Below are 26,641 nucleotides of genomic sequence, written 5' to 3'. Positions count from 1 at the left end.
CAAATTTCCGACACCATAGATTAAACATATCTTTTCCTTCTTTTTGACAATAGCTATATGCCTTTTTGTTAGCAAACTTAATATAATATTAGTGTATGATTTTGATTAATTATTCAAAGCAGCATAAGCAGCAAAAAAGAGATAACTCCACTTTGATCTATTTTCTGAACATATGATTAGGGCCGGATAGCCCTGAAAGCTGTGGCCTTTAAACCAAACTTTGAAGAAACCAAACTGGTACTATCTAAAAATCATTCTGTGGTCAATTGTAATTCCACAGATTCACAAAAATAGATCAATAATGACATGAATAATGACAACTCTCATGTCATAGCCATGGCAACGATGTCAACAATAATTTTAGAAAGAAATATGATAGAAGTAATTCTATGAAATAATTGTTTAAACTTACTTAAATAAGGAAGGAATACTTGCATAATTAATTATACTTTAAATTTTGTGAACCACAAGCCTTTACCGGTTGTGTTGCTAAGTGATACTCACCTGAATTTATACCAGAGTTTATACTGTTATTAAACATTATGGTAATACAAAAGTGCGAAGAAGAAATGAGCCAGAAAGTCTCCGAATCAAAGAAAATTTGCTTAGGATTTCATAGTCCAGACAGAAAAATAAGAAAACAAACATATCAGGAATTAAAGAATTTTTTGACAAATAAGGAGAATGATTTTAGCGCTGATGATTTACAAAAGATTTTTATTGAAAATCATATATACTTTTTAAATGGTTTACGTGATAAATCTGAAACTGTACGAGAAGAGGCAATAAAATTTGCTACATACATAATAATGGAAAGATTACCTTTAAATGATTTTTATTTAACATATACTTTTCCAATATTAGTTGAAAGAATAGGTAGTGTTGAACTTATTGAAGAATCAGAAGAAATAAGGTTGCAAATGCTTCAGTTTTTGGATAATATTATCGAAAAATACTCTAATACTGAACAGCTAAGGCCATTTCTAAATGATTCAGTTAAGATTTTTTGTGAAACAGTTAGAGATAAGTATCCTAGCATAAAGGAATTAAGTTGTCAAACGATAAGAAAACTGTCTATAGCTTTACCCAGAGATTTTCATATGCAAGCCGAATCCTTATTAAAACCTGTCTTAAGTTGTTTTTCTCATCAACGTTACAAAGTTCGTGTAGAAGCAATTAAAACTGTTGGGGAAATAATTATGCATAGCAGTTATAAAGGTTTGTTAAAATATTTTGATATATTGAATTTTCTAATAAGTTTTTTAAGGTGTTGATGAGGCTATTGTTCCAATGGCAGAGAAATTGTTTGATCAAATTCCAATAGTTCGTCAAACAGTAGCTCAAGAAGCTGCCAGGTGGATGCTATATCAACGTGATAGGTACTCCTACTTTCACAAAATGCTTCCTTTGTTATTAACAGGGTTAAATGATGAAGTTGAAAGTACTAGAATTGAAGCTCATATGTTATGGGAAAAGGTGGGTCTCCAATACCAGCAGGAAAATGAAAAAGATTTAAAAGATAAGCTGGATTTTTTAACAGAAATGCCTAAACATTATCCAAATCATTTAAAACGTCCAAATTTGGGATGTAGAGTACTGGTTCAAAGGAATATCAGCAAAATCGCTTCAGCTATATCAAATGAGCTTACTAACTGGCAAGAGGATATTCGAGTTCGATGCAGTCAACTTCTGTGTTCTTTAGCTTTGCATGCTGAAGAAGACTTAACTTTTAATCTTCAAAATCTCTTACCAGCAATGTACTCGGCTGCTAGAGATCAGGATTCAAGAGTAGTAGCTAACATTATTCAAGCCAGTGAAATTATCGGGTAATAAACTTGTAAGTATTTCTAAAAATTAGTAATACTTAAAAGACTATAAATTATTAGATTATTTGTGCCATTTGATACATGGTCCAAGATTATTTTGCCAGTTATTGAGGATGGACCACATCACGGCCATTTAGTTGTTATGGCTTCATTGATTAAAGGGGCTCCAATAGAATATATGGCCAAAGGTGTATTTCCAATAAGTAAACTGTTAAGTGAAGATTATATTTGCTGCAGTCGAAAAGTAACTGACTACAACTAATACGAACTTATCATTGACTATTTTTTTGTAGCAAAAATACCAATCAGAATTATTAAAATGCGTGAAAGCCTTATTAGAGAAATATGATAAATGCAATGATGACCCAGGCTATCATCTGTTTAAAATTATTACAAGTCTTATGTCTTTAAAAGATCCAAATAATGCTGAAGAGCTTACAATCAAATTATATGAATATTTGGCAAAATGTCTGGGCTTCTCAGATACTGAAGAATGTTTACTAAAATATTCAAATGAATTATTTATTCATATAAATACGTCTCCTAAGTCATGGACAGTAATGACTGATAATGCATGCATTTTTCTGTGTTTGCTTGAAGAATGTCAAACAGCTTTTGGTGTAAATTTGGACATAATATCTGAGATACTGATTAAAGTGTTAGATAATGAAACAGATGCTGAACTGAGACTGAAAACTTTTTATTCTTTAGCCTCTGTATTTGAAAATAAAGATATAATCTTTCAAAAAGCCGAAAATTTAACGTCGTTTTTAGAAAAACTGATTGAAGGTATGTAACAATAGAAATTTAACTATATATATCTAATGTTTAATTACTGAAATTCATAGAGGTCTTTATTCCATCACTGGTTTGGCATGCTGGATCTACTGCTGAGGCTATCAGGACCATGGCAGCCACCTGTTTAAAATGTGCCTTCCTTCCAACACAGCAGGTCGAATTATTTGTCTCTAGCGATGTTTTAACTGCTGTTGCTCAAAAACTACAGCCGCTTCTACTTTCACTAATGGAAGATGCTTCATACAAAAGTAGGAAAGTTGCCATTGAATGTGTCGTCCTATTGAAAGATATCTGTTCAAACAAGAACGTTTGGACTAACGATGATTTAATAAAAGTTTACCCAGGTAATATTTACTGGCAAGTTTGTTTTATTAAGACTTAAAACCAAATAATAAAACTTGTAGAGGTATTGAAAAGATTGGATGATCCAACCGAGAAAGTTCGTTTATGTGCTCTAAGTTATATTCCAAAGATTTTCCAGGATGTTCCAAACGAATTTACCCAGGAACACTTCAAAGGCCATCGCGAATTTGTAATTGATACATTAATTACGCATCTTGATGATGACGACGAGACTGTTCAAAATTTAGTTCTTGGTAAGCTTACAGATAAATATTATCTTCTATGCATTACAGAAATATTTTCAGAATCGTTTAAAACGCTCGCTAGAATTTGTAGTAAAGAATTATCATGGAAAATTGAAGCTCATCGGGGTTTACTGAGAAACCAGAAAGGATGCGATGAAATCGCTAAATATATTCAAACTGTACCTTAGTGCAATTCTGTACCTACCTATTAATTAGGTATTTTATGTATATATCTAAATTAACTGATTAGCGTTTCCTTCCATGGATGAATGTTCAATTATCTGTGTATTTTTGTTTTGCTAATAAAAAATAAAACTGATAAAAATATTTTTTTATTTATAAAATAAAATTATATACATTAATTTGAATTCAAAGATTTGAATGAATATTATTTTTTTATGAAAAATTTCAATTCTTAGATATTTCAATATGCGGGACACAAAATTGAGTTATTAAACGATGTATTTTGTATTAATTTTTTAATTTAGGGCTAAAAACAGATTATAATACGGTGTGGTAGTTTTTTAGTAGATATTACCAGAAGATAAAAATTAAATTAATCAGGCTAATTTATTTAAATAATAAAACAGATTTTAAGTAGTTCTCTTAAAAATTAAGACCATTGTTAAAGGCTGATAAAGGGTAAAAGTTTAAAACCTTTAAAACTATGGTTTAAAACATATGAGCAACAGCATAGAATAACTAACTGAATGATTACTGATATGAGCAACAGCATATATTTTGAGCATGAGGGTCAACCACCAAATCACAGAACAGATTAACAGCCCTCTGACAGCAGGATTTGGCAATTCTTGTTCCAAATCCTGCCATTTAAGTTTTTGCACCGTGCACCAAATACCTGAAAAAAGGTCAAGAAATAAAACAACCAAATTATATATGATAAAAATAATGTATTAGCCACATATTGGCCAATAATTTGAAAGAGAAGTGAACTTCATGAGAGAGACTTGAGATAGAGATATTTACTAGAGAGAGAAATAGAGTTAACCTAACTTTTATACTATTTTTATGTGATTTATATATTTTTGAATTATAAATTCGGTAAAGAATCTATTTAGTTTAAAACAAAGGGCATTAAGACCAGTTGCAATTTGTCTAGGTAATGCTGCAAGTAAGACGACTTCTTCCACTTTGTGCTAGTAATTTTAAATGCATCACTTCAGTTCGAAAGTAGGTAAAAACTGCATTCATTAAATTTTACATATTACCTCATGTATATTTTAGTGTCATTAATAAGAACCGCTTTTCAACAAGAAACAAAACTGAGCAAAATACAGATGATTCACCAGTTCGGTATTCATCCACTCCAGCCTTTAAATATAAAGCTAAAGTATCAAGAACTGGTGTAGAACATGAAAGGCTATGGTACGAACCTTATGTATGTCTAGTTAGTATAGCAGCTTTCCTTATATATTTCTGTATTCTTCGAGAGGAAAATGACATAGATAAAGAATTTAGTAAATCTTTATATAGTAGAATTGAGGGCCTGGAAGAGGCTCAATTAAAATTAACTCTTAAATATAATGAGGAACATGGTCTTGAAACTATAGATATTCGGAAACGTTTAGAAGAAATTGAAAAAGAAAAGCAGATGAAGCAGCTCAGCTAGTAGAATATAATTTTAAGAATCTGTAATTATTTGTTAGTCAATAAAATTATTATAATCTACCAATTACATTTTTACCACCGTGTAAATGTCATGATTATGTTTAATTAATAATATTCTGAAAAAAATAGATTTTTAATATTTTTTTACATAATTTTTTTAAATAAAAGTAATAAAAACTTATGCAACCAAATAAACACCATCTATTTTAAATCATTCGACATAGATGTCTCTGAACTAGATGTCATGAAGAAGGGTGTTGTGTGCGTTGTGTTTTGGAATAGCTCATAAACTGGATTTATTTTCGGGAAGTAAAGTAGGAGGAATGTGGAAGTAAAGTGCCCCAATTATTATTTGTGAACATCTGGAATGCCAAATGATATGCGCGCCTGTTTATATTTAAAATCACTCATAAAAAATGACCTGCTACGACTGGATACTTGCTGTTTTGGTAGACCTCGAATATTAGTTTGAAATTTAAACAATAAGCTACTATGTAAGTGTGTTTATTTATGTAATAAAATACATTCCTCACATTTCATAGTTTGTTTTAATAGATCTGTTTCTTTAGAGGTGTTTGCATTTTAAAGAGTTATAATTATATAGATTAAACATTTTTAAAGAGTGTTGATATTTAGTATTTTAACAAAGAAAATGATTTTCTATTCTACCAATAACAATAGTTATCTGACATGCTAAGCTAAGCTTATTATGTTTTAATAGGTTATAGATTTAGTGTTTTTTAATGTACTTATGCTAATATCAATAATGATTTATTTACACTAACAAAGTCAATAATTGTTTTTCTTTACTCTAATGTCTTTTACTTTAAAGACAGTGGTGAATGAGACCATAGAAACATAATAGGTTTATTTTTAGAATTGGCATGACTGAAGGCTTATCAGAAGATCCTGTTGGAGTTTAGCTATGAGTTCCAGACCAAGTTCTGGCTCAAGAGCTTCAACAGGACATTGGAGATCTGAGTCAGCAGGCCATCAACGACATGGATCATCAAGCTCAGGACATAATAGGTCTGATTCTGGTCAGAGTGCTGTCTCAGATCATCATACAGAAAGAAGACATCACAGATCAAAAAGTGGAATTCATATACAAGAAAAAGATTATTTAAGAGATCCTCCTGACTGTAAGTCTTTAATTTATCAATAACTGAGAATAACTTTTTATGTATTTTAGTACCTAAAGTGGAATTTAATTCGTCACAAGGTTTTCATCATGACAACCAATGTATACGTCCAACATCTTTGTACCCTTTAAAAAGTAGCAATGACAGTGGATTGGTTGGACCGGACGCTTTGCAGCCAGAAAAGGAACCCATTAAATTTGAAATCAGTTTGGTTGGAGCTCCTCCCGAAGTAGAACAACTTGTGAACAACATTAAACAAGTTGCTGAGCAATTTCTGTATCACTGGAAGACTTTTCCTATTAGTAAGATGATAATTCATACTGAAGTGTTTCAAAAAAACACTTATAATTTTTTTTAGTACTTCCAAATCCAGTTTCGCAGTGTGATAGTTTTCCAACATCTCAAGTATCATCAGATGGATCATTGGGCAGGTCAAGAACAAAATATCATCTTAGGGACTTGTTTATAGCGCCTTCTTTTGATGAACTGGACGCAGTTGCTGTCGATGGGAAAGGGGAACCCAGGAAACTGACTGGAAAACAGTTGGAATACATCAGAGAACGTGGGTAAGGTACACCAACACTATAAAATATATTTATATGAAATTGTAGCTATATGTTTATAGCTTGAAGTATATTGATTATTTCATAATAACTATAGTAAATATCTCAGACCTACAAGTAAACGTACAGTGGGGCACTTAAAGATTTTATTTATTTCTAGATAGATTTAATAAAGTATTGTGACCTGATTATTTGAGGCACTTTCTTTTGCTTCTTACTTCCTAGGTTCTATTCAGAAAGTTATGTAATGTTGTATTAAACCATAATATTTATTATGGCTACAAAACTTTTGGAATAGATATAAATTTATCTTTATTTATTTGTAAACTTAAGATATTGTTTTGTAAAGCTTGCACAAGGATAAGTTTGGAAAACCAAAAAGGTTGAACCTGGAACAGCTAGAAAGTATTAGATTACATGGGTATGTTGGATTCTTGTGCAGTGTCTTTCTATTCTACAATTGTTTTAACTGTTTTATTGATTTTGTTATTGGCATTTATATCTGGCTATTTGTTATGTACTTCTGCAGTTTTTTTTTCATTTTAAGAGGTAGTACATATTCAGGTTGAAATAATATGGTAACTAACTTTCTAAATAGCTTATTTTGTTTAGAACTTTTATGAGTATAATTTACCATTATGATACTTATGAAATATACGTTGCTGCTGTTAATAAATTATCTAAAAAAATGTAAAATTTTAAAGATCTGAAGCACAGAACTATTGGAATTAAATACCGGGTGCGTTTCAAAAGTGGCTCACCCCTATAACTTTTATTTTTTACTACTTTCGATTTTTAAATGGCACCCTTGATATATTTTTACTTTATTTGATAGAATGACACTCTAAATAGAATGACATATTGTATGTCAACTTTTGACATTTTCGTTTAAAAAAATCGTATTTTAAATTTCATTCTAGAGTGTCATGTGGCTTTGTTAAAAACGCTCATTTTACATCAAGGAGCCTTGGAAAAATAGATTTGATCATCTAATGTTTTTCGTGTCTTGCTCTGGTCGGTTAATAGATGCCCGAATTGTATTTTTAATCATATCTCAATTTTTTCAAATTAAACAAGGGTGGCTCATTAGCATATTTGGAAAAAGCATTTTTTTTTTTAATAATTTGATACCACACACTTGGTATTTCGAGTCAAATTGACGTTACGCACCGCATGTTATAATTTTAAATAAACCATATGCGAAAATGTCAAAAGTTGACAGAATATGATCTGTCATTCTATTCAGTGTCTTTTTCTATCGAATAAAGTGAAAAAATACCGAGGGTGTCATTTAAAAATCAAAAGTTGTAGTAATTTCCGGTGAAACAAGAAGTGACCAAAAACAATTGAATACCTCAATAAATCCTAATTTATGTCATATACTAACATACCAAATCTCGTTTTTTTTATCTGAAAAAATAAAAAAGTTATTAGAGGTGAGCCGTTTTTGAGACGCACCCAGTATATGACTAATACAATATTAACTTATGCCTGACTTTGAACAGCGTTGTTTTTACTACACCTTTGATTATTTTTTTTTATCTTAAAAATTGAGAAAGATTAAATATACTTTAAAGAATTAATTGTTTTTTTTTAAATCTAGTAAAAATTTTCCAAAAAAAAATCTATGTATCTTTTTTATAGCTTTATACAAATAAGTATCATAATGTATAAAAGGTTTTTTACGTTTATTTTGTATTAGTTTTATTTATGTTGCTTTGAATGCTCTTTTGCAATTTTTAACATTAGTTTTGTATATTTTTATTCAAATTTTTATTGCATCGTATCAAGATAATTTTTTTCAGGGAATTTGAGGTGGAGTCGATCAATTTCCCCGGTCAACAGCATCGATGGAAACTTTCTCAGCTGCTGCAGAAAGGCAGGGAAAATAGCAGGAATTCTTTACTAAACGACCTGGCATTGGCACTTCGCTTCATTTTCGTCACCGCCATGGGCAGATTGTTTGCGCACTTCTTCAGCATCAAGGAGGCCGCGAAATCGTTTATCAGCGGTCTGTTTCGTATTCTCGACATCCTGGTTGGGATTCCCAGCTTGCAAGCTCATAATTTGGATACGAAAATTAGAGAGGAGCGAAGTAAATATTTGGTTGCTGAATTAGTTTGTAGGGTAAGTGTGAAAACTGTTATTTTTGAATAACAGTTTGAACTGATATTGTTACTTATAATAAATATTAACTTATATACATGACTTATATAAATAATAAGAGCTTAAAATAACAGGTTTCTAAGGTATATGGATTTTATTATTAAAAAATCAAAGTATCATATAACTCGGTGGTTTTATGGCAAAATCTTATTGCTTAACGTTTCGGAAAGTTTATCTCTTTCCGTCGTCGGCAGCAAACAAAAATACACAGAATAAAGAAAAAAAGTATTTAAAATTCAACTATTCGAGAACACTTTAGTTTTTTTTTTTAAACAGATATGTTTACCATATGTTTACAAAAACCGTTGACGTTCTGTTAAAATTACATACACAAAACATCCCCCTTTAGAACTTTTTCTTTAATGGCCATAAGCGGGAGTAAAAGACCAACCGCCCGAACAAACACTAGAGGCGCCACCGGTCATCAAATGGTGTAAAAATTGCGAAAATTTAATCATCTAATTTTGACACAAGGGGTCGCGCTTAACTTTTTCAATTTTAATTCAATATTCATTGTTTTCAAACTATATTATTAGACTTTGTTGTATTTTGTGAATGTATAAATGTTTTCTTAGTATAAAGTTGCATTATAGTAATTTAAATTATATTACATACATATTTAAGATTCAAATATTATGACATATATGTCAGTTGCCGTCTAAAATGTCATCTTGATAACAAAAAGTTAGTTATTGTCAAAAGCAGTTAAAATCATGTTAAAATATTAAAATGTACAAGTTATAATTAGATATTTAATATTATTTCAACAACAAACACATAATAGTACAGCGTAATGTTGATATGCAGGTCCAAAACAAAAAATGCCGTTATGTTTTTCAGTTTTCGTTGTCAGCCGCGGAAGTTTCAGTGATTTTAGTGTTGTCGGATATTTTTATTTGTGAAATAGAAATATTGCGTTTGGATTGCAAAACTAAAAGTGGAAGTTTTATTGCAATGTAAGTAAGCGTTTGTCCATTTTATATTTTACTTTTTTCATACTTACGACAAATATACATATATTGAAATTTTATAATTCGTTTTATTTAAAAAATGTTAGAAAACAAACTTGTAATCCTGTAATTGACATAATTGTTATGTAATATATTCCATTTAAATGTAATATATTACTTAACAATTAAAAAAATGTACATTTAAAAATATATTAAAAATATATACAGGCACTAATTGAAATTTTTTGAGTGCGAACAAACACGAGAGGCGCTTTATTATTTACTTTCATTTCTTAACATGACAGACGAAGTTCTAAAGGGGGATGTTTTGTGATTACATATCAAGTTAAACTTCAAAATTAACAATTATTACCTGATAACAATAATTACTTAATAAGGTAAAACCAAAAAGCCTCAAACTTTCTCTATGATTATTTTTAATTTTTACGTATGTTATGTTTATTTATGTTATGTTCTTTAAAATCAAAGAAGCGATTGCGAGACATTACTAACATCTAGAGAATGTAGAATGTTTAGGAGGGGAGTTAATCACCGCGACCTGTAGATCTATTGTGTGTTCCCCTTTCTTGAGTTATAACGAGTTATAACTCATCATACAGTCTCAGGGCTTTAAGAAAAGCCAGTATCTGAGACGGCTCCACAGAGGCTAGCTCTCCATTCTCGACATCAGACGTACCAAGGTTCATGGCACGAATGGTCGTCGTCTCGGCGCACTCAGTGATGAGGTGTTCTGGTGTTTCCCCATTTTCCCCACAAAATCTGCATTCGCCGTTGTTTCTCAGTTTCAGCCTACTGAGGTGTTCGTTGAGGAGACAGTGTCCTGTTAGAAACCCCGTGACAATCCGAAGATTGTTTTTACTTAAATCAAGGAAAACCTTTGATTTTCTCGGTCATAAGTTCTAAGGAACTTTTTCGAGTGTCTTAGACCGTTGGAGGATACCCATTCCAAGTTACGGATGGAGTCTTCCAGATTCTTCAGTTCCGCTTTCAGTTGGTTCCCATTTGGAAAACAGAACGGTTCTGGTCCAGTTAGTGGAGTGTTCGCTCCTTTTCTAGCTAGATCATTTGCTTTTTCATTGCCTTCTATCCCTTTGTGACCAGGCACCCAGAGTAGGAGGACTTTATTTTCTTTGCCTAATTTGTTGAGCTTCTCTAGGCATTCTTTGACCAACTTCGAATTGATGGTTACTGAGTTGATCGCGTTAAGTGCTGCTTGACTATCGGATAGGATGGCAATTTCCTATTTTTCGATAGTTCCTATCTAAGATAAATTGTACGCATCTTTCGATAGCGCAATTTTCTGCCTGAAGGATACTGGGGTAGGTGCCCATTGGTTCGGAGTATTCAGTTTTCGGCCCAAATACTCCTATCCCTGTCCCTGCTTTGGTTTTGGAAGCATCAGTATACCACGTGATGGTATGGTCTTTTATATGCTGAGTAAGCGTTTCTTTCTTCCAATCCTTTTTATTACCCAATACTACAGTGAGGTGTTCCTCAAAGTTGTAAATTCTTGGTATGTCATCCACTGGGAGTTGTACTAACATCTACAGATGCATGAGCAATACATTTATTTTTATTAGATTGTATTAAAAAAACCTCTTTTATGTTTCTTTTGGAGGCTATCGCTTCTTTCTTATAATTTTGTCGTTGTTAAAATTTATTCTGTGCCCTATGTCCCATGAATGCTGACAAATCTTAGATTTGTAAAAATCTTCCTTTCTTAAATAATCTTTATGTTCTTTAATTCGAACATTTAAGGGTCTAGATGTTTCACCAATGTAAAATTTATCACATTCACATGGTATTTTGTATATTACCAAATACTCATAAAAATATATTTAGTAGTTACATTAACATATTTTAATAAGCCAATAAAATAATGACATTATTTCTTTTAATAGCTAACATCATGACGTCATGTGAATTTTTCTCTATTTAGGCCGAAAACGAAGACGCACTAGAAATTTTATGTTCCTACATAAAAAAGCAGCTTAGAAGGGCAGCAACTGAGAAATTCGAAGTGGCCAGAGAATGCAGCCAACCTCCCGTCTCCTTACCCTACAGATTCCTCACTCCCTCCGGCTCAGAACTAGATTTGAGGTTATGGGACCGCGCACTCATGCGCAAAGCCTTGCCAATTCTGATGACCATTCTCGAGAAAGAAACCAGGGGCTGGTTCCTCCACTTTCGCGAGAGACTCATCGCCGAACTGAGAGCTCAGAAGATGCCCGACGAGAACATCGAAAGAGAGGTGAACGAGGCTGTTATGAAAGAGTACCTTCAAAGGGTATACAACAGCATCCTTTCCCATCCCGATATAAACGTACTCGGCGAGGGAATTGCTCAGTTACTGGTGCAACAAGCTCAGAGCGTGGTTCTGATGCACAGGGCGGTCGAGAACGTACAACATCGGCTGCAGAAAACTCAGGAGGATTATAAAAACAGACTGAATCATGTTCATCCGATATTATCCCGGATACGGCCGTGGTTAAGGTCGAAATTACGGAATTCCGATCTCAGGTTTAGTTTTGAGAATCAGTGGAGTGCTCACGAGGAGGCTTTGGCGCTTTGCAACTCGCAGAGGTTACATCAGACTGTTTATTTTTTAAACAGGGACTTAGCATTTATGAAAGAGGTAGTACTTTTATAAGGTGCAGAGCTACCTCTTTAGTTTGAACACCTTCTTTCTAGATGGGTCAGCTCCAATTTGCTTTACAATATGTTTAGTAAATAGAAAAAAAACGTAGTAAAAAACGTATTTTTTAATTTTTTGTTTTTAATTTCGTCTTTTACCACCTATTTTAAATAAGAATGAATGTTACGTTAACTTTTTTAACTAGTACATATCAGTGGCGTGCCCATGGGAGGGGGTTAATAATTAGAACTCCTCCTTAGACCATAAAAATCATGATTTTTAAAACAAAACTCCAATAGACTGTATCTAGAATTGAAAATAATACCCAGATGATATTGCTATACCTAAGTACTATTATAATCTCTCTAAAAAAATAAACTGTATTCCTGAAACTTCGGGAGCAGATTCTGCAGATAAAAATAAGTAAACGAGTTCGTATAAATGTATGTCCTAAACGCTTGGTTTCGGAGATACACGGTGTAGAAATTTCATTTTTATTTTGAATTTTTCCAAATAATTTCTGAAATAACGTCAATATTTGGATGAAAATTGGCATCTGGGAGTTTTTTGACATGAGAAATTTGATTTTGATGTCACTATGACTCCTACTTGTAGATGGCGCCACCTACATATTTTTAACTGGTTTGAAAAGTAATAATAATATTTAATAATATAATAATATTTAATAATATAATAATATTATAATATAATAATAATAATAATATAATTAATATATAATAATTTATAAATAATAATTTTTCGTCCGTACCTGTATAAAACTACTGAGTTAAAAAATAAACATTTGCGAAGTTTTTTACGTAAAAAAGGTCTCTTGGTAAAAATCGCTACGAGTAATGGTTCTTGAGATAATTTAGAACCGAAATTATCAATTTACATTATTGAGATAAATTAAACATGTTGACTAAATAGTTATTAGACCGAAATCATAAATTTGAAATGTTTTTGTGCCAAAAGTTCAACAGAAACTGTCTTATCATCATTTTTTCGAAGAAAAATTTAAGATTAATTTGAAAAAAATAAAAAGTTCCCAAATTTATCATATCAGTCAAAAAACTATCTAGTCAACATATTTATTTTTTGTCAATAAAGACCTGTATTGACTATTTTCATTCTCAATATCTTGAGAACAGTTGCTCGTAGCTATTTTTACTTAGAGACATTTTTTACGTAAAAAATCACGGAAATGTATATTCTTTCACTCAGTATTTTTATACGGGTACGGACGAAAAGTTTATCACTCTTCAAAACAGTTAAAACACATGTAGGTGGCGCCCCCTACAAATAGGAGTTACATTGACATCTAAATCAAATTTGTCATGTCAAAAACCTCCCAAATAGAAATTTTAGTATTGGCGTTACTTCAGAAATAATTTGGAAAAAATCAATTGAAATAAAAATGAAACTTCTACACCCTGTATCTCTGAAACCAAGCATTTTAGGACATACATTTATATGAACTTTTTTACTTATTTTTATATGCAGAATGTGCTGCCGAATACAGTTCGGACCACCCTGTATATTTTCAGGTTTATGTTTTAATTTTATTTTCTCTAATTTAATATGGAGACCTAACGCTAACGAAAACCGCGTGTTTGTCAGACATTTTATGATATTGAGTGAATGTCAGATGTTGGAATTTTCTTGATATTTTGAATTTGTGTTCAAATTAAAGAGATTACACTGCTATTTTCTTCAATACAGTACTGTAATTACCGTTTTAATCATTCAATTACGTGTTTAGCGAGAACCGGCATTACTAAGGGAGTTAAAGAAAGTAAAAACACCTACCAGGAGTTTTCTTTGGCCAACGCAAATATGGTTGCCGACAAACTGGATAGTGCGCCGAAATTTCCAAGGACAGTCCGAAGTAGTACCGACAGTGCTCAGCAAACAAGCAACCAGCATCACTACGCCTAGATCTGACCCTAGTCAGCCTGTAAGCTGCTTTTTAAATGATTAGTACAGTAATATTTGTAGCGTGTTTTTTTTTCAGGTCTTTCTGGTGGAAAAGGAGATTGTCAGAACAACTACGACGCGATGGCCCTTGTGGAGAATTTTCAATTACTTCCACAGAACTTGGTGCTGGACGTGGAATGCTATGTTCTTTTTCGGTATTGTCCTTCCTTGGTGCAGTCCCATCGGACTTAGAGCCCTATTTTTATTGGAACCTTTCATGCCAGACCTTGAACTGTCACAAGTCAACGGAACTTTATTTCCGCGCAAGTCTAGTCTAACTTCAACCTTGGCTTCTCGCTTGCTAAGTCTTTGGCGACATATTTCTAAATCTAGGACTCATTTCGAAACTAAACCAGATACTGGATTTATCGGAAAAGGTTTGACTAGACATCTGAATCGAATCTGGAATTATTTTTTTAAAGGTCTCTTTGGAACTATTGCCTTGGTGTTTGTTTTTCCTGTTGTGTGTCTTTTTATCATTACCACTAGCCTACTTATAGCCGTTACAGCAATTTTCTGGATGCCTTTGCTCACTTTATTAGTGCAGATAACCAATGGAATTATATATGACTTAGATAGTCCGGAATCTCATAGAAACCGGTATTTCGTTATATTCGAAGCGATTTTGTGGAATATAGCTCTTCAAGGCTGTCTCCAACCAGTCGCAGCTCTCTTTATAGCAGCTATAGTTTGCCCTCTAGTATCTTTAGTTATTTTTGCCGGTGGTATAATTAGATATTGGTTCAGGCTGATGTGGGATAACACAATCTTCCATCTTATTATCAAAAAGCGAGGCAGGGTACCTGCAAGTGATAGTTTTGTAGTAAAAAGAATCGCCGGACCCGGGCTTGCTTCAGACTATTATTTCCAAATCAGCCCCGAACAAGCTTTGGCAGCTTTTGAAGCGAAAATGGAGTGGGACGAACTAGCAGCGTATCAGACGGTTATAGAAAACACTATAGTTCAACCTCAGAAAGACTTCACTCATTTCGTCGAAGCGTGTTTTGGCAGCTTTTCCGCGCAGCTTGCTAAAAACGGACCTTATAAAAACCTAGAAAAAGAGGGTCAGGATCTTTTAACTGTTTTGCACGAGAAATTGGAACGTAGACGTAGAGATTTACAAACGGGATTAAGCATTACTGTAAAAAGCAAAATAAAACTAACTACTTTAGAATTGAAAATCGCTATTCAGCAAGGTGCGATGATGCTGGAAAAGTTCTATCCCGCTCATATTTTTCAACATTTATCTTGTAACGAAGAGGAGTTTTGGGATAATAAGGCTTTGAGCACTGGAGATTGGGCCGGATTGGCTGGCTTGCTCTATTCGGATTTGTTTAGTTTAGATTTTTTGACGCCGCTGGATCATAGCGATACGACGTTTCGACTGGACCCGCATCCTCAGGCAGATTTGACTAGATACACAGAGATGGTTCAGTGTGCACAATTAGGTATTTTGCAAGTTTATTTATTAAGGAGTGGTTATAGTGCAGACGATTTTTTACGCGAAATTTACCTCTCACAATTTTTATCATAATACCGGGTGCGTCTCAAAAGTGGCTCACCCCTATAACTTTCTTATTTTTTTAGTTAAAAAAACGAAATTTGGTTTGGTTTGGTTTGGTTGCTTTATATCTCTCTGTCTGTCAACCGGTCGTTTATTTTATCTCTGTCGCGTGCATTAAAATACATACCACGGAGGTAAATACAGACCACAGAAGTAAAGTGTCCACATATACCGGGTGCGTCTCAAAAGTGGCTCACCCCTATAACTTTTTTATTTTTCCAGATAAAAAAAACCGAGAATTGGTATGTTAGTATATGACATAAGTTAGGATTGATTGACGTATTCAATTGTTTTCGGTCACTTCCTGTTTCACCGGAAATGACTGCAACTTTTGATTTTTAAATGGTACCCTCGGTATTTTTTTACTTTATTCGATAGAAAATAACACTCTGAATTGAATTCCATATCGTATGTCAACTTTTAACATTTTTGCATATGGTTTATTTGAAATTATAACTTGCGGTTCGTAACGAAAATTTGACTCGAAATACCAAGTGTGTGGTATCAAATTATTCGTAAAAAAATGCTTTTTCCAATTACGCTAATGAACCACCCTCGTTCTATTTGAAAAAATTAAGATATGATTGAAAATACGATTTAAGTATTTTATAACTGGCCAGGAGAAGACACTAAAAACATTAGACCACCAAATCTATTTTTCCAATGCTCCTTGATTAAGAATTTTAAGTCACATGACACTCTGAATAGAATGATATATGGCGTAGCAACCGCTGTATCAGCTGTATCAATGATACAGGGCCATTACAGGGCCCACTAACCTGAGGGGCTAAATATGATTTTAGCATCAAAATTTTTCGTAATTATGCAAACTTTGCTCATACTTTAATGACATCCCGTATCAACTACAGCCAGAGCACGCGGCCATCACGCCTTCGCCTGTCCTAGTATACATCAAACATATATTTTAAGCGTTTTTAACATAGCCATGGCACTCTAGATTGAATTTTAAAATACAATTTTTTATTAAGCGAGAATGTCAAAAGTTCACAAATATAATGTCATTCTATTCAGAATGTCATTTTCTATCGAATAAAGTAAAAAAATACCGGGGGTGCTATTTAGAAATCAAAAGTTGTAGTCATTTCCGGTAAAACAGGAAGTGAACAAAAACAATTGGATATGTCAATCAATCCTAATTTATGTCATATACTAACATACCAATTCTCGTTTTTTTTATCTGGAAAAATAAAAAAGTTATAGGGGTGAGCCACTTTTGAGACGCACCCGGTATATGTGGACACTTTACTTCTGTTGTCTGTATTTACCTCCGTGGTATGTATTTTAATGCACGCGACAGAGATAATATAAACGACCGGTTGACAGACAGAGAGATATAAAGTAAAAAGCGGCATACAGTGTTGCCGGTTTTTACGTGTGTAGGCAGAGATATGTGAGGATGGGTAATAAACTTCGCATTTTTCTCTTTTCGACTTACAAGATAGCCATAGCGATTCACTTCTATACGTGTAAGTGAACGGCGATCCAAGGTCCATTTCTTGTCAAGCCGGTATAAGTATATTTTTATCTTTGCCTTAAATAAATTAGAAAATAAATGAACTATTTTAAAAACTTTCGTGTATACTACAGAAATGGAGATAATATATCTAAGCTAAATATAATACAGCTGTAGTAAAATAATCTATTACAGCTGTAGTAAAATGAAGTAGGTAATTAATTGTGAAAAATAACGATCCAACCCTAGATGAATGATAACATTTTTCCTAAACGCCTACTTGTGCAGCTTGTAATTTTGATTTAAAAGCCGGCTATACCGCATAGAAGAAATGTATCAACCCTTTGATCTCTTTTTAATTACATTTGATTTGTTATTAAGCTGTCTACGTCACTGTCTTACACGTTAAAATCCAGACCACTTTTTTGCGATGACCCGATCGGTATATCAAAATATCTAATAAATTATAAAGTATAAATTTTTGATTGGTGGACTTTAATTTTACAAATTCAAGATATAGATTTTATAGATATAATCTATTACTCTTTCAGGAGCTGGAGGGCCAGACTTATTAGGAAATGTATATACACCAAGAGGAAATATTCAAGTACACGCTCCATATTTAGAAGTTTCGGCATTCAATCCTAGGGTCAAACAGTCTGCGACCGGGAAAAAGTCTGAAAAGAAAGTGTAGGACTGAATAAATTTCAATTTTTCTAAGCTATTATTCAATATCACTTCCTTTTAGTGAATCAACTACGGCTCTAGGATCACTAAAAGGCACAAGAACTACGTTATGGATGCCCTGGAAACAAAGGTACAAACCATATTCTCCAGATAAAATGGTTATACCTTTACCCGTGCCCCATCCAGCTCAAATAGCAGTTACCATTTACAATAGGGATTCAGACGATCCAATTTCGCTAGAGTCTGACATCTGCCAAAGCATATTGAGGTGTATCGAAGAACACCATGCATCCCCAGATGATAGTGGTAAGATAACATGATTTTTTCAATATACAGGGTGTATTCAAGGTCTGTAAAAAAATTACTCTTTATTATAGGCTTGGTGCATTTCAGTTGATTTCAAAAAATTCCGCCCGCAGCGCTGTATACGGCAGAAATCAGAAATTTTCGCTATGTATTTCACGCCGTCTGTTTCGGATAGTAAAAAATAATTGAAGAAAAATCCGAACTAGACGTCGCCGTCGTGTTGTGTTGTGACAATTTCAAATATTAATAAAATTGCCGAAAAAATGTTAACGCGTAAAGGAGAGCGTAATTAAGGCGTTGTAGGTTGCAATAACATTCAATAACTCAACTTTCCCGGATATTCAACTCTCGTGGAACAACATTTTATAGCCCTCACAGTTTCTAACAACGATTTGATCAAAAGCAAAAATGATTTCAAGCAGTTGGACGAAACAATTCAGTAAACAAAGTGCTTATTACATAATCAAAAAATTAAATAGACATACATATGTATATGCTATGAGAGGATAAAATATAATTTGCAATATTGATGGTATACTTTTTTAATCAACTGGTGATTAAATGTTATGAACATCTTCTAAAATTATAATTATGAACCTTATGCCCCACTAGCAAAACCGGTGTTTAAAACTATGCTAGCTACCGTACTTGAACTCATCTAAAAAGTTTTTTAGCTGGAATAATAAATTATAATACAAGTTAGACCTTGTGAAGTTATCAAAATATTCACTTTTTTATTTTTGTTTTTAGAATTTTCACATTTAATACTTCCTACCAAACACTTTTAGAATAATAATTGTATATTAAATTTTTCGTATACTCACTATTTAAACCCGTGTATTTCTTTATACTAGTTGTTTACGATATTCTCCGATGGTGGCAGCACCGGCGTAGAATGCACCAAGCCTATATTTTATTTCAGCTCAAGTGTTCATATCATTTTGTTAAAACTGAAAATTTAGCTTAATAACTTTGATACACAAACTTTATAAAGTATTCATACAGGCCTTTTAGGGACATCCTGTATATGTCTAACGTTATTTTACTAAGAGACGTTCAAGGTATAGGTCGATTTCGAAATGGCGACGATTCCTGCGGTACTATGAGTTCCAGCTCGGGGACGTTGGACAGTCCGCCCACTAAAGTGGAGGACACGATTCAATCGACGGAGGGTGTGTATCAGTGGACATTAAACAATTGGGGTCAGCGCAAGCGTAATAATTCGGGCAGTGTGAGGGTTGACTTGGCCAGTCCGGAAGACGTCACTCTGGATAGTGACAGTACTAGGGTTGTGTTCAGTACCTACGGCACAACCGTGTAATATCCTCTTTGAGTAGTCTTTTTGCTTTAATTTGTTATGCCCCATTATCTTTAAATATGAATTTCCAAACAATATACAGATTGTTTCAAAAAAACATGACATCTCTTGTGAGAATATTCCTCACGTAAAAATAAGATTTATTTCTTATATGAACGATATACCGGGTGCGTCTCAAAAGTGGTTCACCCCTTTTCAGATAAAAAAAAACTTTTTTTTTTATTTGGTTTGTTAATAAAATTTGGTATGTTAGTATATGACATAATTAGTAGAATAACATATAATATGTCAACTTTTGACATTTTTGCTTTAAAAATTCTTATTTTAAATTTCAGTCTAGAGTGCCATGGTTGTGTTAAAAACACTAATTTTTAATTAAGGAGCCGAAAAATAGATTTAATCGTCTAATGTTTTTAGTGTCTTGTCCTGGCCAGTTAAAAGATGCCCAAATCGTATTTTTAATCATATCTCAATTTTTTTCAAATGAAACGAGGCATATTTAGAAAAAGTATTTTTTTATGAATAATTTGGTACTACACACTTGTATTTCGAGTCAAATTGTCCTTATGAACAGTATGTCACAATTTCGAATAAAACCATGTACGAAAATGTGTAAAAAATTGACATATGATATATCATTCTATTCAGAGTATCATTTTCTATCGAATAAAGTAAAATAATACCGAGGGTGGCCATTTAAAAAACAAAAGTTGTAGTCATTTCCAGCTCGTTTTTTATCTGAAAAAATTAAAAAGTTATAGGGGTGAGCCACTTTTGAGATGCCTCCGATATAGGTCCAATTCTGCTTTGTTTCGTAGCTACAGGGGGTTACAGATTAAAATTTAAAATACGATTTTTTTAAGCGAAAATGTCAAAAGTTGACATGATACAGTGGCGTAGCTAACATTGAAAGGGCCCTGTATCACGAATTTCGGGGGGCCCTGAGACAGAACCATGAGGGAGGGGGGGGGTAAATAAAATAAAAAACTTACCGTCTGATCAGAATAGCTTATAGTTTATTAATAACTTTTACCCCTTACAGGAATAAAATAAACATTATTTCCAACAATAAACATAAATATCAAAACAGCAACGTATGGTCTTTGGTAAAATTGTACCTACAGAAATAAAATAAATATTCGTTCCAACAACCAACAACAAACAAACATAAAAATAAAAACAAGAAAATATGAAACTAAAATCAAGAAGGGTAACAATAATTATTATTAGGTATATAGCAATTTTATTTTTTATTTTTGGCAACCGTTTGATGTATACTGGGACAGGCGAAGGCGTGATGGCCGCGTGCTCTGGCTGTAGTTGATACGGGATGTCATTAAAGTATGAGCAAAGTTTGCATAATTACGAAAAATTTTGATGCTAAAATCATATTTAGCCCCTCAGGTTAGTGGGCCCTGTAATGGCCCTGTATCATTGATACAGCTGATACAGCGGTTGCTACGCCATATATCATTCTATTCAGAGTGTCATTTTTTATCGAATGAAGTAAAAAAATACCTAGGTGTCGTTTAAAAATCAAAAGTTGTAATTATTTCCGGTGATACAGGAAGTGACCGGAAACAATTGAATACGTCAATCAATCCTAATTTATGTCATGTACTAACATACCGAATCTCATTTTTTTTATTTGAAAAAAATAAAAAAGGTCATAGGGATGAGTCAGTTTTGAAAAAAAAACACCAGGTAAAGTACGCCTACTGCATCTGTGTAGGTCGCAGGGATTAACCCCCCCTCTTACTCATTCTACATTCTACCGCATGTCACAATTTCAAATTAAACCATATGAGAAAATGTAAAAAGTTGACAGAGTATCATTTTCTATTGAATAAAGTAAAATAGTACCTAGGGTGCCATTTAAAAATTAAAAGTTGTAGTCATTTCCAGTTATGTCATATACTAACAAAGCAAATCTCGTTTTTTATCTGAAAAAATAAAAAAGTTATAGGGGGTTGAGCCACTTTAGAGACGCCCCCGGTATAGGTCCGATTCTGCTTTGTTTCGTAGGTACAGGGAGTTACAGATTAGAATTTCAAGTACGATTTTTTTTAAGCAAAAATGTCAAAAGTTGGCATGATATATCATTCTATTCCGAGTGTCATTTTCTATCGAATGAAGTTAAAAAATACCTAGGGTGTCATTCAAAAATCAAAAGTTGTAATGATTTCCGGTGAAACAGGAAGTGACCGAAAACAATTGAATACGTCAATCAATCCTAATTTATGTCATATACTACCGAATCTCGTTTTGTTTATCTGAAAAAAAAATAAAAAAAGTTTAGGGATGAGTCACTTTTGAAAAAAAAACAGCAGGTAAAGTGCGTCTACTGGATCTGTGTCTATGAAAGGAATGCGGACAAAAAAAAACATTTAAATAAACTGCAATATATTTTATACGTCGACTTGACGAGTATGTCACCGCAAATCGCTCCGCCCACTCATTTTACTGGCTACTTACTAATTTGTCGAATGTTTATTGATGGGACGCGTCGTCTAATTTTTTACGAAAAACATCGAGAGAATATCGTTTCCCCTCTCACGGATACCCCGTAGCTACAGAACGGACAGACGTACTGTATATTATTTAATTTTCCAAAGTTACAATTACTGTTCCAGGTATTTTAAAATATTACATGGTTTTGCCGTTTTACAGAACGAATGCTAAGATAATGGGGCATAATTTAATATATTTTTTATGTTTTTCTAAAAACAATATAAAAATTGAGCATTGGTATCTTCAAATTTATCATCCTATTTAGTTTGGTCTCTCTAAATTATTGATCTGAAAATACTTTTGAAAATCAAAAGTTAGATGTTACACACTAAAGCTTTAATTTTTTCTAGTGATTTTATTTTATAATTTACTCATTATACATGCGTACCTACTAGTAAGACTTTAGGATAATTTTAGGATTTAAAATTAAATGAAAAAAAAACGGAAATGAATAAAAAATGCTTATTGTGAACATAATGCAATTGATTATTGATTAACTATAATTTAACGGCATTTAAATAGATATTTATACCATAGGCGTAGTAACAAATTAATGTAGTTATTTTATAGGAGTTTTTTTTAATTTTTGAAATATATTACCGACGTCCAATCGCACCCAAACTATTTAAAAGTATTGATGCTAAACTTTGAAAAGTGCTCTAAAGCAATAAAAGAGTCGTTTGTATGTATTTTTTGTGTTTTGGAAAATTAATGGCGAATGAGGAAATACCGTACGACCGAAAAAAAAAACGGCGTCAGAAATGGCTGGGGAATGGGACAATCGATGATAATTTTGGCGAAGTCAAGCCATAGACGCTATTTACCTGGCCCTTACTCTTCTTTAATTTTTAATGGCGCTTACTGTGAGCTAGTTTTTAAAAGGTTAAGTTATTTTTATATTGAGTAAAAATAATTTTATTAATTTATTATTATTAAAATTATTTTTAATAATAATAAATTAATATATTAATTTCAAATGGCGTAGTTTAAAGTTTAAGAAAAAAATTGGTAATAGATTTATGTGTCTGGAAACGTTCTATCCTTTTTTAATTTTTGGCTGACTTTGCCAGAATTATCATTGATTGCCATTTCCCAGCCGTCTTTGACGTCGTTTTTTTATCATACGTTATTTCCAGAGTTTTTTTTAATAATTCTAGTGAGATTTTTTCATGTTTGGTTCTAATTTTTTTATGTTTGGTTCCAATTATTATGGCACTGCTTTAAGTTTGTTTTTTTAAGTTTTTGTTCTACTGATCACAAACTTTGTTTTATTTTTCACCATATTTAAATTCTATTTTATAATACAAATGAAATATCAGCAAAAGAATTTAGCTACAACTAGAGATGGGTTATCGCAATTCACCTATCGATATACTTTAGTTATCGGTATGTCGACAATTAAACCGATATATCAATAACAATAATTATCGAATTATCGATAGATATCAGTGTATCAATAACACTAGGTATATCGATAGATATCGATATATTGATGTATCGATAATTTTGAAGTCACCTATTATTTGATAGTTGGGATCGATATATGGGCGGAAAATCTATTCCTAATCGTATAAAGTATCAAGTATAAAAAGTGATCTTATGAAATTTTACGGAAAACTAAAAATATAATATAACCCTATTTTATATAATAATTCTGAAGTGTTCAACTAAAATTTTTAAAAAGAATAAATAAAAATGTACTTAGAAAAATAAATTTCGATATATCAATATTTCGAGAGTTATCTATATGTCGATAGGTATCAATAGCCAAATTATCGTTATACTGGTACCTATCGATACTGGTAAATATCGATAGCTAGTCGATAACTATCGATATATCGGGGGAAAATCCCATCCCTAGGTGGATATCCCAACTATAGGTGAATTACGTAAACATTACTAGAGCCAATTTCGAGCGAACAACCGTTGGTTATGGTTGACAGATAAACAATGCTTTAAACGTCATGTGTCAACCAATCGGTGGACAACTGACGTATAAAGCATCGTTTATCTGTCAACCATAACCAACGGTTGTTCGCTCGAAATTGGCTTAGATTAGAACTAAATAAAAATAAAATTACCTAACTTTAAAGATCTTTAAAATCAAATTGAAAAAAGTGTCATGTAACCCCTCACAACAAACGGCCAACAAATACAGAGCATTTTGAACTCATCTCAAATGAACCTTTCTTGAAAATTGCTTGTACTCTTATGGTAATGTTGAAATGCATTTCCCACATAGCATTTAAAATTTACTACCTATTCGAATTGTTTGTTTAAACTTTAACGATATATTTATATAAGACTTTGTCTAGGATCTGTTTAAATTTAGCGTTGCCTTTGGAAGACTATAATTATTATATGAATTAAAATTTGTTTCTATTATGCCAAATTAACAATCGGATATTGCTTTCTTGAGGTAATGCTGATAAAATCTATAGATAATTGAATTCGCGCAATATACAATTATTTGTGATGCATTTTTTATTTCTTTTAAATATTATTGTATGCTATAGTAGCTTTTATTTGTTGTATAGATATTTTTATATAACTTTTTTATACATGTAAGCTCATTAAAAATTATAGATAATAATCTTGGTGTAAACTCAAGAATTTTTATGTTATATTATTTACTACGGGAAACACAATTTTTCAAAGGTCTCGGGTAACAAGCAGAGGCTTTTCTAAAATTACACTCTAAAAATAGTGTAGAAATATTTTAATTTTTAAAAAACTGAAATGATATACCATATGATCGTAAAGAAAAACAGCGTCGGTTAGCTTTAAAATGACTATCGACTGTTATTTATATGTATGTCTGTATATGTAAAATTACATGGAGCTCGATTGTCATTTCCAAGCCAATTAGACGTCGTTTTTTTCGATTTTTACTGCTCTCTTAACAAAAAATATCTCTCTAATGTACCCATTTATTTATTTTTTACTATTTATTATTGAAATATATCACTGGTGGTAAATTAGCCTAGTGTGATTTTTGTCCTTAATTTTTGATGAGCCAGAAGATAGAACTAATGGACCTGTCTACCAAGTATTTATTTTCATGTTTTGATCAAAAAATTCTCTTTTTTTATTTAACTTTACTTTTTCTTTATTAACAAAATATTCAATATATTTTATTAAACAATGTAGTTATTCATTTATTTAATTAACAGGTCCATTAAATTAAAAAAAAAGAATCTCCAAAGCAACTTGGTAACTAAATTAGTACCATACGATCGAAAAAAAAACGACGTCAAAGAAGGCTGGAGGATGACAATAGATGATAATTCTGGCAAGGTCAAGCTCTAGATGTCATTTACTTAGCCTGTATTCTTCTTTATTTTTTAAAGGCGCTTCCTGCCAGTTGACCACAAGAAGGTTCTATTTTATATTTTAAATGGTGTAGTTGCAAATTTGAGAAAAAATAATTCTTTGGAAATAGATTTGTGGGTCTTGAAGTAAGTATAGTGTTGATTTTTTTACTATGTGACGCCTAGAGATTTACATCACCAAAATTGTCATTGCCTAGCCGTGTTTTTGATGCCGTTTTTTTCAATCATGCGGTGGTTTTGTTGTATAGTAAAAATAAAAGCAAATTTTTATAGATCAGTGGAGGTATGGTATGTTTTTTATGATCGCAAACGATACCTATATTTTAAAAACATTAATTTGTGTCTTTGGAGGAACTGATCAATTTGTATTATATCTGAATAATTTGATGTATATGAATTTATGTTAATATAGCTGTGAAATAATGAATGCTTTGTGTTATGTTTAATAAAGATGCATTTAAAGACTGAAGTGTTTTTTAATTAATACATTTAAATCATTTGTTAATCCTAAAAATATTTTACACTAAAATCCAGAATTGTTCATTCATCAATGATTAATTTATTATCTATGTTGTTACATTATCAACATATACCTAACAGACCTTTCACACAGTAACTGAACATTCTTTGGCTGGACAAGCTATGAATATAGTCTGTCTATGGTCTGTCAGACCAAGAATTCTCATTTTAATGCACACGTAAAATTGTGACAGTTTTGAACCTTTTTGTTTATTTGCAATTTAAATTTGAGATATCAAGTTTACTAGGTTTATTGCAACTGTTACATTTTTTAAGCATAACAAGATAGAATAAATAAAAAATCGAAATGTAATTTCATAGCCCCTTATAATCTGTAATAATTGTATTAATTGCATTTACTATTAATCCTTTGTATTAGTAATTAATCAATAACATATTTTCAAAGAAATAACGATCCAGAATAATCCCGGCTCGGCCGTATAATTTGTCCATTTAAAATTTAAACAGCTGATCGTTATAAAAAAATATGGAAAACGAGGCCAAAAAATGCAGGTGCCCGATTTTTTTTTCTTCAAAACAACAACGTCCTTGAATCTCTTTCCTCCCGTGATTCTCGAAGCACGTGACCGCGATTTCTGCTTGGCGATTCGTAAATCGAGAGCGTGCCCTGCGCGG

The 26,641-nt window shown here is 32.2% G+C and overlaps 3 protein-coding genes across 5 annotated transcripts; all 3 read left to right on the top strand.

Annotated features, from left to right (window-relative positions):
- The first annotated feature begins 335 nt into the window (after positions 1-335).
- LOC115881133 (dynein assembly factor 5, axonemal) lies at positions 336-3,536 on the top strand. The gene is made up of 7 exons (XM_030898517.1): positions 336-1,218; positions 1,268-1,826; positions 1,887-2,070; positions 2,120-2,615; positions 2,675-2,968; positions 3,029-3,220; positions 3,272-3,536. The coding sequence occupies exons 1-7, from the start codon at positions 543-545 to the stop codon at positions 3,397-3,399; spliced, it is 2,529 nt and encodes an 842-aa protein (XP_030754377.1). The 5' UTR covers positions 336-542; the 3' UTR covers positions 3,400-3,536.
- Positions 3,537-3,999: 463 nt separating this feature from the next.
- LOC115881130 lies at positions 4,000-4,900 on the top strand. Its single transcript, XM_030898514.1, has 3 exons — positions 4,000-4,273; positions 4,332-4,402; positions 4,457-4,900. The coding sequence occupies exons 2-3, from the start codon at positions 4,335-4,337 to the stop codon at positions 4,839-4,841; spliced, it is 453 nt and encodes a 150-aa protein (XP_030754374.1). The 5' UTR covers positions 4,000-4,273; positions 4,332-4,334; the 3' UTR covers positions 4,842-4,900.
- Positions 4,901-5,076: 176 nt separating this feature from the next.
- On the top strand, positions 5,077-19,836 carry LOC115881129. 3 transcript variants are annotated; one of them, XM_030898511.1, is made up of 12 exons: positions 5,077-5,334; positions 5,718-5,982; positions 6,033-6,284; positions 6,341-6,548; positions 6,895-6,966; positions 8,351-8,672; positions 11,622-12,317; positions 14,080-14,274; positions 14,332-15,742; positions 17,884-18,022; positions 18,081-18,325; positions 19,393-19,836. In XM_030898511.1, the coding sequence occupies exons 2-12, from the start codon at positions 5,766-5,768 to the stop codon at positions 19,644-19,646; spliced, it is 4,011 nt and encodes a 1,336-aa protein (XP_030754371.1). In that variant the 5' UTR covers positions 5,077-5,334; positions 5,718-5,765; the 3' UTR covers positions 19,647-19,836. The 3 variants fall into 3 exon arrangements, with proteins under 3 accessions (XP_030754371.1, XP_030754370.1, XP_030754372.1); XM_030898510.1 differs by having other exon boundaries at positions 19,387-19,836; XM_030898512.1 differs by lacking the exon at positions 6,895-6,966 and having other exon boundaries at positions 19,387-19,835.
- Positions 19,837-26,641: the final 6,805 nt, after the last annotated feature.

This window comes from Sitophilus oryzae, unplaced genomic scaffold (genome assembly GCF_002938485.1).
Source record: "Sitophilus oryzae breed Bouriz unplaced genomic scaffold, Soryzae_2.0 scaffold_169_pilon_pilon, whole genome shotgun sequence".
Lineage (NCBI taxonomy): Eukaryota > Metazoa > Arthropoda > Insecta > Coleoptera > Curculionidae > Sitophilus > Sitophilus oryzae.
This window is presented reverse-complemented; position numbering and strand designations above follow the sequence as displayed.